This window comes from Mytilus edulis, chromosome 14 (assembly GCF_963676685.1).
Source record: "Mytilus edulis chromosome 14, xbMytEdul2.2, whole genome shotgun sequence".
In the NCBI taxonomy this organism is placed as follows: Eukaryota; Metazoa; Mollusca; class Bivalvia; order Mytilida; family Mytilidae; genus Mytilus; species Mytilus edulis.
In genome coordinates this window covers 13,899,576-13,913,404 of record NC_092357.1, presented here as the reverse complement: position 1 = coordinate 13,913,404, position 13,829 = coordinate 13,899,576, and the positions used below count along the sequence as shown (strand labels likewise).

At 32.8% G+C, this 13,829-nt stretch overlaps 1 protein-coding gene across 3 annotated transcripts in view; it reads left to right on the top strand.

The window, feature by feature from the left end:
- Positions 1-12,697, top strand: part of LOC139502690 (C-type lectin domain family 4 member F-like) — a 63,436-nt gene extending 50,739 nt beyond the window's left edge. For 2 of the 3 annotated variants that reach the window (XM_071292228.1, XM_071292227.1), the window contains exons 3-7: positions 126-254; positions 2,482-2,652; positions 3,844-3,932; positions 9,120-9,228; positions 12,394-12,694. In XM_071292228.1, coding sequence (XP_071148329.1) covers positions 126-254; positions 2,482-2,652; positions 3,844-3,932; positions 9,120-9,228; positions 12,394-12,629 — 734 coding nt within the window. In that variant the 3' untranslated portion in view covers positions 12,630-12,694. Of the gene's footprint in view, positions 1-125; positions 255-2,481; positions 2,653-3,843; positions 3,933-9,119; positions 9,229-9,499; positions 9,627-12,393 lie in introns of all 3 variants that reach the window. The other variant, XM_071292229.1, reaches the window with a different exon arrangement.
- The last annotated feature ends 1,132 nt before the right edge of the window (positions 12,698-13,829 follow it).

The following is a 13,829-nucleotide window of genomic DNA, read 5'->3' as shown; positions in this document are numbered from 1 at the left end:
AACAATCGTGTTTATCTTCTATCTATGTCACCTTTTATCTTTTTATAATACATAATTTACTCTTGGGAACGTACAAATCGCATGATGTTGGGACATCTTTAAATATAATACCTTTATTTTCAAAGAGTTAACTCGTCAATGTATGGCCTCACAGGGAAAATGCGCCCAAACAAAAAAATCCAACTGTGAAAGTAGTTTTGGTTCTGGATGGACAGAAAAAGGCAGCTGTTGCAGAAGGAGACCGTGTTGCGTGTGTGAGTATACAACTATGCAGGTCGTTGTAAACTAACATATATGTGCAGTTTATTGCGTATATTAGCTAGATTATTTAGATGGTGGCCTTAACTCCATTTATTAGAAGCATATTGTGTCTTATTTCAACATTTCGTCGAGTAAATTGATTTGACTTATTCTACAAAGATGATATAATATATAATATTATATATGGTGTGTTTAATAACCTTTTATTTCTCTGACTGTTGGTGTGTATAATAACCTTTAAATCCTAATATAAGTTGTGACATTCCCTGCTTAGACTCTATACACCCTGTCTAATAGATATAGGAATATTTGGTATGAGTGCCAATGAGACAACTCTCCATCCAAATAACAATTTATAAAAGTAAACCATTATAGGTACAGGCACGGCCTTCAACACGGAGCATTGACCCACACGGGACAACAAGTTATAAAGGGCCCCAAGATTACTAGTGTAAAACCATTCAAACGGGATAACCAACGGGCTTATGGCTTATATCTTCAAAAACTAGAATTAAGGTAGCACAATACAAAGATTTTTCATCCCCAATCAGACATATTTAAACTGATGTTATTCCACTCATCCTTCTTTAAATTTTATAAATGAGGTACCAAAAGAAAGAAGAATGATTAATCTTTCAAATTGTGATAATTTCATTATGACATAATTTTTACATAATTAATTGTTATTTAATTAGTTGCTATAGTGTGATGTCCATACTTGAATGAATTTAGCTTCTTTGTTATTCATAGCATCCCAAAATATTTTTATAGATTCTTGCACAACACAGATTGACTTCCAAAACCGTGTCTGAGATTTTTTCTATTGTATTTCTTTCTCTCATAAATCTTCAATGACGTTTGCAACATCAATTCATAAGAGATCACTCAATTCAATTGGGTATAAAATTTGTTCTATTGATGTTTTTGGAAATCCGAGACACAGTTTTGGAGGTCACTTTGTGTTGTACAAGAATCTATAAAATATTTTGGGATGCTATGAAAAATAAAGACGCTAAATTCAAGTCAAGTCAAGATTCTGGCCTTTGTTAGTCTCGTATGTATCTAACTTAAGGATGTACTTAGGTGAGGTTTGGGAATTTGTGTCAAATATTCAGACTCCTTGGTGTTTATCCATACAATACAATGTAAAATACTTTGCCCCATAAGACCCATTTACTTTTTCATACAAGACTTAATAGCTCATGAAAGGTCATTTACCAAAATTTTAGAAGATTCTTAATTTTCTTTCTTTTGTTTTGAGACCTAATAATGTCAATGCAAATATAAGGTAAAAGTCCGAGTCAGCCTTTTCCCGCCATATTTTGAATCTCAATTATCTCGAAAAGGAGGTCCATGACCTATCAATATTTTTAGCTTATTTTTATCCTTAATTGAAGCTCTACCAGCTTATAGTATCAATTTTAACTTCTTAATTTATTAATTTTCACCTAACCTCACCTAAGTACATCCTTAGATTATTTATATCATTCGGAGTTAAGTATAACGTTAATTATCACTGAACTAGTACACAATTTTGTTTTGGGTGCCACTGAAGCACGCCTCCGGCTGCGTAATTGATTGTCTGTCTGTATTGAAGACACATTGGTAGTGTCCGGCTGTTTTCTCTTCTTTGGTCGGGTTGTTATCCCTTTGACACATTCCCCAGTTCTATTCTCATTTTCTTTTCATAATCTTAAGATATAATTTTAGTTCAGTGTGAAAAATATTCAGTCTCTATCCAATATTATCTTAGACACATTCTGGATTATATTCTATAATCTTTAGATCTTTGTTTTAGTTCAGCGTGGAGATATTTAATCTATTAAAAGTTAAAGGAATTCTGGCATCACTGTTAAATGAAAATAATTGCTAACAAGAACCCTATAAAACTCTGAAAGAGCTTTCGTTTTTTCTTGACACATCTTTTGGTCAATTGAAAGAAAAAAATTTAACGATAAAAAAACTGTCAAGATATTAACAAATGAATATTTTAGTGTTCCAGGAAAATAATGGACTTCCTTTCCACTATAACTGTTCATAGAGCAATTTATATGTTAAAATCTTACAATAATAGTCTTCAATCAACAGACGTAGCGCATACATGTATATGTTTCTTGTAGATTTTTTTTTTACATTTGATGAAAAAGGAACTCAACAGTTTGATTGTATTGTTTGGTCTGTTTATTGGTAATAACTTGTAAACTGCAGATATTCTTGTAGTTCAGTGTGAAGATATTCCAACCAACAGTCTAACAAATGGTGCTGTCATTGTAACTGAAAGAAATGTTGGCTCAACGGCAAATTTTACATGTGACGCAGGACTTTCATTGGTTGGAAGAAAATCTATAACGTGCACAACTTCAGGCTGGGATGGGAAAATTCCACATTGTAGTATGACTACTAAATTTTTCCTTTGATTGGTTGTTATATATGTTACAATAATATTACAATTATTAACTATCTTAACAACACATTTACGATGAACGAAAGATTATTCTGTTATGCATTATACATTTTTTGCTATATTAAACTTAATGTTACGTTTTGGGAGTCAGGTTGTTTCGGAAAATTATAAAATAAAACTTGTATTCTAATATTTCGAAAATGGTAGATTTACGTACAAAAATTCAATAAAACGCTAAAGTTGTAACACCACTAATTCAGGCCCGGCCAGAAAGCACATACCAGAAAGCAGTACATATTTAACACAAAATAGTTCCTACGCATGAGTGTAACTTTCGAAACATGTAGAATATTTAGGTATTTTTGGTATCAAATGAAAGCTGAAGGACTGGTGATCATTGTAGAACACTCTTGGACTTTTAATTTTGAATATTAAAATAACTGCACCAATTTTTAAAAAGAGGGTACATTTTGTCTGTTTGTCAGACATGAAGTACCTGTTTTGGTACATCTGAAGTTCCAGGAACCAGTTTTTTCTTATATGCAATTAAAGGTATGTTGATTTTTTCAGTACAAGACACCATAAAGTGTTGCTTTCAAATGCAATGATTGCCACTTTATTTGAACTTAAAACAAAAGAGGTGTGCCTGCTTGAAAAGGAGGAATTTAACATAGAAAGCAATGGGACCATGAATTAGTGGTGTACTTCCTAAACACAGTATGGAATTTTTTCCACGATTAAAAGTCACAGAGCAATGCATAATAACATTGTTTAATGATAGGCTTTGATCAATAGACTGAAAAGTATTGAGTTGCTTCGAATTGGACATACTATTAGCTCCTGGACACTAAATACAGCTATCGAGTTGCACTAGAGAACATATGATAAGTAAAACCATTGGTTATTTTAATTGGTTTATGGCTTGTGTCCATGTTGATACTTGTTTGTTTTATATCTAGTTGGGTGTATCAATAAAACTGTAAGAACCGCAAGAATGTGTCTGTACATGTCAGATCTTGCTTATCCTCCAAAAAAAATCTTGAAGTTTGTAATCTTCGAAAAATAAAAATATGACAGGAAAATAATAAGCTTTAAAATCGAACAACCTTTAACAAACTGTATTGTAAGATAGTTAGGAAATGTCATTTAACCATTTATTGTTGTTTTGATATTTTTAGTCAAAATGTTGTGTCCTGAAATGGTGGCCTACTTTGGTGGGTCAAAGTACATATTCAAATGTAACTGGGAAACTTGGATCAATTCTGAGGTATGCAATATAATTTTTTGATACACATCTTTCTGTTTTTCAACGTACCATAAAATGTGTTTTAAGACTAAGGATTTTCCAATCCCCGGAATAGTTAACCTTAGCAGTATTTGGCACAATATAATGGAATTTTTGGTTCTCAATGCTCTTCAACTTTGTACCTGTTTGGTTATCTATTTTGATCCGAGCGTCACTGATGAGTATCATGTAGACGCAACTCGCGTCTGGCGTACTGGTAATTATTTCTCTACATTCCTGGATTGCTCTTTAAGTAAACTATATCTAAATTATGAAATAGTGAATCTGCATTATCCGACAAATTCAAAAACTAGAAACTTTTGAATAAGGAGAAAAATCGCGCTCCAAATTAAAAGGAGCACAGATGAACGTGAAAAATCTATTAATCCATAGGTTTTCGTTTTTTTACCAGAGGAACATTAATGTCTTCCTCGCATAAAAGAAATGAGTGGAGTCCTCCCTTATCTATATAGTGTTAAAAGAACTAGTAATTTAACTATATACTGATCAATTATTTATGTTTCGTCACATCTAACATTTTAACATTTCTAAATGAACTGAGCCTTATCAACAAACGCATACTTACATGAGCAACACGATGGGTAACAGATGAAAGAGAGGAATCGCTTACCTTTCCAGATCACCGGATATCATCTTCGGTATTTAAAAGGTCTCGTGATTCTACAAAATAAACATATGAAAGGGAGGAATCACTTACCTTACCAAATCACCAAAAATAACCATAGGTATTTGAAAGGTCTCGTGATTCTACAAAATAAACATGAAAGGAAAGAACCACTTACCTTTCCAGATCACCGGATATCACCTTCGGTATTTGAAAGGTCTCGTGATTCTACAAAATAAACATATGATAGGGAGGAACCACTTACCTTTCCAAATCACCGAAAATCACCTTCAGTATTTGAAAGGTCTCGTGATTCTACAAAATTAACATATGATAGAGAGGAACCACTTACCTTTCCAAATCACCGAAAATCACCTTCAGTATTTGAAAGGTCTCGTGAATCTACAAAATAAAAATATGAAAGGGCGGGACCACTTACCTTTCCAGATCACTAGATATCACCTTCGGTTGTTGAAAGATCACCGAAAACAACTTTAGGTTGTTGAAAGGTCTCGTGATTATACAAAATAAACCTGAAAGGGAGGAACCAATTACATTTCCAGATCACCGAAATTACCTTCGGTATTTGAAAGGTCTCGTGATTTTACAAACTAAATATGAACGGGAGGAACCACTTACCTTTCAAGTTTACTGAAAACAACCTTAGGTTGTTGAAAGGTCTCATGATGATACAAAATAAACCTAAAAGGGAGGAACCAATTACCTTTCCAGATCACCGAAACTACCATCGGTATTTAAAAGGTCTCGTGATTCTACAAAATAAACATAATAGGGAGGAACCACTTACTTTTCTAGATCACCACTATCACCTTTGGTTTATGGAAAGGTCTCGTGATTCTACAAAATAAACATGAACGGGAGGAACCACTTACCTTTCAAGATCACTGAAAAACGCCATCAGTATTTAAAAGGTCTCGTGATTCTACAAAATAAACATAAAAGGGAGGCACCACTTACCTTTCTAGATCACCAATATCACCTTTGGTATGAAGAAAGGTCTCGTGATTCTACAAAGATAAACATGAAAGGGAGGAACCGCTTACCTTTCAAGATTGCCGAAAATCACATCCGGTATATCATGTATATGGAAAGATTTCGTGATTCAACAAAATAAACATGAAAAGGAGGAACCACTTACCTTTCCAGATCACCGGAAATCACCTGAAGTATTTGCAAGGTCTCGTGATTCTACAAAATAAACATGAAAGGGAGGAACGGCTTACCTTTCCAGATCAACAATATCACCTGCGGTATAAGGAAATGTCTCGTGATTCTACACAATAAACATGAAAGAGAGGAACCGCTTACCTTTCCAGATAACCGGAAATCACCTTGAGTATTTGCAAAGTCTCGTGATTCTACAAAATAAACATATGAAAGGGCGGAACCACTTAACTTTCCAGATCACCGGATATCACCTTCGGTTGTAAAAAGGTCTGGTGATTCTCAAAAATAAACATGATAGAAAAGAACCACTTACCTTTCCAAATCCCCGGATATCACCTTCGGTATTTGAAAGGTCTCGTGATTCAACAAAATAAACATGAAAGGGAGGAACCACTTACCTTTCCAGATCACCGAAATTTACCTTCGATATTTGAAAGGTCCCGTGATTCTACAAAATAAACATGAACGGGAGGAACCACTTACCTTTCAAGATCACCGAAAAACGCCATCGGTATATAAAAGGTCTCGTGATTCTACAAAAAAAAACATAAAAGGGAGGAACCACTTACCTTTCTAGATCACCAATATCACCTTTGGTTTATGGAAAGGTCTCGTGATTTTACAAAATAAACATGAACGGGAGGAACCACTTACCTTTAAGAATCACTGAAAAACGCCATCGGTATTTAAAAGGTCTCGTGATTCTACAAAATAAACATAACAGGGAGGAACCACTTACCTTTCTAGACCACCAATATCACCTTTGGTATAAAGAAAGGTCTCGTGATTCTACAAAGATAAACATGAAAGAGAGGAACCGCTTACCTTTCAAGATTGCCGAGAATCACATCCGGTATATCATGTATATAGAAAGATCTCCTGATTCAACAAAAATAAACATGAAAAGGAGGAACCACTTACCTTTCCAGATCACCGGAAATCACCTGCGGTATTTGCAAGGTCTCGTGATTTTACAAAATAAACATGAAAGGGAGGAACCGCCTACCTTTCCAGATCAACAAGATCACTTTTGGTATATGGAAAGGTCTCGTTATTCTACAAAATACACATGTAAGGGAAATCACCTTCGGTAAATGGAAAGGTCTCGTGATTCTACAAAATACACGTACATGAAAGGAAGGAACCACTTACCTTCAGTTTCCAGATCACCGAAAATCACCTTCGGTATTTGAAAGGTCTCGTGATTCTACAAAATAAACATGAAAGAGAGGAATCATTTACCTTTCCAAATCACAGAGAAGCATATGCGGTATTTGAAAGGTCTCGTGATGCTATAAAATAAACATGAAAGGGAGGAACTATTTAACTTTCCGTATCACCGAATTCACTTTCGGTATTTGGAAAGGGTCTTGTGATGCTACAATATAAACATGAAAGGGAGAAACCACTTACTTTTCAAGATCACCGGAAATCACCTTCGTAATTTTGAAAGGAAAAGAAATCCTCGGGTTTATATTATTACGTGAGGATGACAAATATTTACCTTGTTTGGTATCAAAAATTCTGACAGACGTAATCCGATAAATTGTACGGGTGCAATAAAGTATTTGTCCAAGCTGAAAAAATCGCAAAAAAAATGATTCTTTATCCAAGGATTAATTGACAAAGGGCCAAGTGAGCTTTTCTCATCACTTTGCGTCCGGCGTACGTCGTCGTCCGTCGTCGTCCGTCGTCGTTAACTTTTACAGAAATCTTCTCCTCTAAAACTACTGGGCCAAATTAAACCAAACTTGGCCACAATCATCATTGAAGTATTTATTTCAAAAAATGTGTACGGTGACCCAGCCAACCAACCAATATGGCCGCCATGGCTATAAATAAAACATAGGGTTTAAATATAGATTTTGGGTTATATCTCTGAAACCAAGGCATTTAGAGCAAATCTGACTAGGTTAAATTGTTAAATAAGTCAATATCTATCTGCCCTGAAATTTGTAGATAAATTGGAAAACTGGTTGTTGGGTTGCTGCCCCTAAATTGGTAATTTTAAGGAAATTTCGCCGTTTTTGGTTATTATCTTGCATATTATTATAGATAGAGGTAAACTGTGAACAGCAATAATGTTCAGCAAAGTAAGATCTACAAATAAGTCACATGATCAAAATGGTCAATTGACCCCTTAAGGAGTTATTGCCCTTTATAATCAATTTTAAATAATTTTTCGTAAATTTATGTCATCTTTTACAAAAATCTTCTTTTCTAAAACTACCAAGTCAAATTTAACCAAACTTATATCTCTGAAACCAAAGCATTTAGAGCAAATCTGACTAGGTTAAATTGTTAAATAAGTCAATATCTATCTGCCCTGAAATTTGTAGATAAATTGGAAAACTGGTTGTTGGGTTGCTGCCCCTAAATTGGTAATTTTAAGGAAATTTCGCCGTTTTTGGTTATTATCTTGCATATTATTATAGATAGAGGTAAACTGTGAGCAGCAATAAAGTTCAGCAAAGTAAGATCTATAAATAAGTCACATGATCAAAATGGTCAATTGACCCCTTAAGGAGTTATTGCCCTTTATAATCAATTTTAAATAATTTTTCGTAAATTTTTGTCATCTTTTACAAAAATCTTCTTTTCTAAAACTACAAAGTCAAATTTAACCAAACTTGTCCACAATCATCATTAAGGTATGTAGTTTAAAAAAATGGGTGCGTCGACCAACTTAGACGGCCATCATGGCTAAAAATAGAACATAGGGGTAAAATGTAGATTTTGGCTTATAACTCTGAAACCAAAGCATTTAGAGCAAATATGAGAGGGGGTTACATTGTTGATTAAGTCAATATCTATCTGCCCTGAAATTTTTAGATGTATTGGAAAACTGGTTGTTAAGTTGCTGCCCCCTAATTTGTAATTTTTGCAGTAATTTTGCCATTTTGGTTATTATCTTGAATACTATTATAGATACATGTAGAGATAAACTGTAAACAGCAATGATGTTAAGTAAGATCTACAAATAAGTCAGTTGACTATAGTCAATTTTTAACAATTTTCATTAATTTTGTAAATTTCTGTGAATTGTTAACAATTTTTTTCTCTGTAACGAAAGGGCCAAGTTTATTATAGATAGAGAAAATTGTAAGTAACAAGAATGTTCCGTAAAGTAAGATCTTCGAACACATAACCACCACCAAAACACAATTTTGTATTGAATACATCTGTGTAATTTGTTTAATATGCACATATACTGTACCAAGGCAAGCGACACAGGCTCTTAAGAGCCATTTAGTTGTTTACCCATTTGATTTGTTGTGAACGGATGCTCGTCTTGTGTACAAAATGATAAGCATGGTATGGATGACGAATTTTAAAACTCATATCAATTGTTGTAGGCTAACTGCAATGCCGATGGTGGACATTTGGCTTCTATTGAAACTGCTGAAGAAAACACTTTTTTATTAGACGTTATTGTATTGATGCAGAACACACTGGGAATACATGGTAGGAAAATTAGGAATTGTTTAAATTTTTGTCGTTTTTTTCCTCATAAGTAGACAGAAAATAACGAAATCAACTGATTTTTATATGTAACGTTTTTTCAACACTTTTAAAAACTAAGACGATATCAATATTGAAAGATTGACTCTTTTTTTGTTGTTATGAAATTGAAGCCGCAGTTTACCGATTGTCACATAATAGTAAACAATCAGCAAAGAAGCATGGTTATTGAGCACGTGTATAGCATGAATAATGAGATAATAGTTTATTTCAGTGACAGATCCATACGTATTGCGATCACTGGGATTTTACGAGACGGGTCACACTAAGGTCCATTTGAATACGAAAAACATGTCGGCGAATTACGTCCTGGAACATGGGGAATCGAGCAATTCAAAAAAGTAAACTTCTTGTTAATGTGAACAAATAAGGGAATTTTCTTCAGAAAAAAGTATATGTACAATGAAAACTATCCATTTAGGTATAAAAAACATATGCATAATTTTATTTTTAATGTGAGGTTTCATATAACTTTTAGTCAACTTTTCATTTGTTTACTTATGTTAAATCTGTATGAATATCAGGCGCAATCCTCCAAAATATGCAATCTTAAATGAGCTGACAACAGTATCGTTTCTATAATTATCCCTTCTGAATAAGCATGTTTAAAAGGCTTTTTTTTTAGCTTTTGAGATGAATACTGACATTTTTGTGCTTTGTAAAGAACATTACCATACACGATTTGATGTGAAATACCTGAATGTATAAGATGTCTGCATATTGAGTTATATTTAAAAATGATTTCCTTATACCGATGATAAAATTTAGTAAATATTTTATATAAGTTTGTAATATCAAAAACCCTGGTATAACAATTTTTTAGTAATACATAAATTTCTCTCGCTAAAATCCAATACGTTGTTACATACACAAGCGAATCGCACAAGTTGAGATATATAAACACCATTAGATGGGGACAAGGAAACGTCACCATCTGAAAATGGATAATTAACAATAGAAAATGAAAAAATCTACTCGTGTTTATCAAGTTCAACAAATATTTGAAGATTCAAAGCAATTTGGCAATTCTTTTCCCTTTGCAGCAAGACAGATTAATATAAGGGAAACCTTGTTTCCGGATCCCTTATTATTGATGTTTCATTGTATTGATATGTATATGTCATCTACATAATTTTTTGAAACAAAATATGTTTGATGTATAAAAAATAACGAATTCATACGGTTTGTGTAAACACATTATCAATATGTTGAATTTTTGAAAAAAATATTGAACATTACATTTCCGCTTCTAATGACATGCTTAGCATTTGAGAAACCAGACTTTATTCTAGCAAGGTAATTCTTCATGTTTTTTTACTCTTTCATTTATAAGGTTCAAAATAAAGATAAAATCTAAGAAATTTCTTGTTTGAAACAAATCTTTAAATTCAATTAGATGTATGTAGACATTCATAATATTAAATATATTTATCTGACTCTGTAGATATACATTGCATATTATGAATATCGTCGATGAAACAAAGACAGCACAACATCGGATTACGAACATTTTAAGGAAGCTCGAGGGTATACAAATTTCAGAAAAAAATTAAACATTTGTTTTTCATTACAAATTTTATTTATTCCCTTTTGTAGTTGTTACTTTATCATATGGTACAAAAAATATTCAATAAAATTAATTTGTGTTGGCTCCAGATGACTTTTAAAATGTAAACATCAATTAAAAAGTTCCAAAGTATCTCCCTTTGGTGGAAAAATGCCATTTTTTGGTTTTAAAATTGAAATATCTCTTTTAAATTAACTCATCGGTGACCTATAATTTTTAATATAATTTCTATATATGCTGTACTTAAACTAAATTATTGTAAAATTTGAGCGATTTCTGTAATAAATTACTTTTTTTTCGATATTACCTTTATTTCTCCTATTAGTTCAACAGAATAAAATAACTTTTGCAAAGATATATTCTTCTTTCGAAGCAGATTGTGAGCGCAAATGAACGGTGACCCCATTTTTTGATTTTATTTTTCTATTGACCATAAGATAAAGTTCATTTATAGAAAAATATAGAGAAATCCTATATAAATGATTTAGACCCGCGAACCCCCTTAAGATGAATCAAGTTTCCTACGATAGTTTATTTTTAATTTACCTAAATTAGGATTTGTCTATGTTTTATCCAAAAATATAGTGAAAAGCATGTGGGAACCCTAGATTACCAACTATAAGGTATTGCGTCTTCTCAATTGACAAGTTTCACATTTTTCATATGGGGACCCTTTATTATCCACTATAAGATATTGCGTTTTCTCAATGGACTAGTTTCATATTTTTTTTATGTGGGGACCCTTTATGACCAACTATAAGGTATTGCGTCTTCTCAATTGACTAGTTTCATATTTTTATGTGGGGAGCCTTAAATACCTACTATAAGCTATTGCGTTTTCTCATTGTTTAAGTGCCATACGGTGTCATATAGTTGCTAACATCCACTTTATTAGAATTGTATTGGATAGTTGTCTCATTAGGTTCAAGGACACAGTTATCGTCCTTTGGTTTTCGTTGTCTACGATTATAGTCCCTAGTGTGAACAGTGTATAACTTAAATTTAAAATTTGATACACTTTCCTATTCTATTTCGTGATATATAATGGATGAAATATAACTAGGGGGATACAATTACATGTTAAAAATTTGGGTGTTGAATCTTAATGTTAAGTATTGATTTGATCCAGTTCAAAACGGTCAAATTTTATTATGTCTGAAGCTGTCAAACTGAAATTTAGACCCCTAAAACACAGAATTGTCAATATTTTGAGTTAGAGCTGGTAGAAGTTTCTATGATTTTGATATCATTTGTCTTACTAGTAGTACAGTACACTGTAACAAATCTTTTTGAGATAGAGTAGGTGCGTTTTTTTACATTTGAATTTATTGTGAAAAAGAAATGCACTACGAAATAACTGTATTATCGGGCCATCAATAATCATACCATATTTCCTGATTTATATATTTATGGTGTAAATTAGACATCTATGTCTTTACATTCATAACATATGCTATATTCTTGATGACATTATTTTGTTAATTCTTATTTTACATTTCAAGATAACGTTCTTTCTTATTATTTTGATATCATTATTTCAGCATATTTCTGGATTGGCCTTACAGACAATAACGAAGAAATGTCATACAAATGGTTGTCTGGTGAACCACTTAACTACAGTAACTGGTATCAAGGACCACCACAGCAACCAGATAATATAAATACCGGTGGTTCGACAGGTGCACACTGTGCTTTGATAGTTGAAAATTATTCTTTAAAGTGGACTGATGAATCGTGTACAGTTGAATTCTTTTGGTCCGTTTGTGAAATTCGGTAAGAAGAATTGAACCCACATTATCCATGTTTGAAAATCAAAAACATATTATACAACTACTTTCTTTAGAAAATAAAATGTGTGATTTGTCTGTATGCCTTTCGTGGTTTTTGTTTGTTTTCATAGTTGCCTGGATGGTGAAACAATGTTGGCTGCTGTACCCTTTGTTTTGAAAGTTGTACCTGTTGTGTCTGTTTATTTTACTCGCACATTGTTTTCAATATGGTGGAATTTTGTGCGACTGTCATTCGAGTTAGAGGTTTGACTAACTATAACCAGGTTTCATCCTCTTTTTTTCTACATAAGAAAATGCCTGTACTGAGTCGGGAATATTACAGTTGTTATCCGTTCGTTTGTTGTATTTGAGCTTTTGATTTTGCCATTTGACGAGGGACTTATTGATTTGATTTTCCGCAGAGTTCCGTATTTTTGTATTGTTTTAATGTTTGAATTATTGGTAAACACAAACAACATTGTGTGTAAAACGAACCTTTATTGAACAATTTATTCGTTCTTCTTTATTCATAAAGTATCAATATTATTAGGTCTTTCCACTTTTACTTTTCTTTGGAAAGACCTATTGTATTTGTTTAGATTATTATTGTATTATTCTTCTGATTATTACTATTATTTTGTTTTTCTTCCGCCAAATTTTGTTCTCGCGTAAATTTATTTATTATATTTCTTTTATAGTATCATACAGTTAATGCGCTTTTTATTTTCACCTATTCTAAACCAAATACTTTTCTTTGTAGGAGTTGTCTCCCCAAACACTAATGTTCGTGAGACTACATCTCCTCCGTAACCGTAAAAGAAAGCGACAAATTCTTTGCTGCTATCATGATGTATGCATGCATCTTATCTTAATTAATCAACCACGGTCCACCATCCTTCACACAGCCCCCCTTTTTTTTTTGGTTTGGAGGAACTACATATCGCCTTTAAATCCAGTCTTGTACATCTAAGTGTGAAAATACAGTCCTTCTATTGTACGAATTTCTTAAATAGAAATGCATCACTGCAAAAATCTGCTCCCGTGCATGTATCTCTGATATCAATTGATAAACGTCTGATTAAAATAATAAAATAACAGCATTATTTTTGCCGTTAGGCGCGGTCCGCTTGATTGGGAAGTTAAATTCAATGACGTAGAAATCGCTCTCAAATTATACCTGAAATTCTACAATCAAATTTCTAAACATG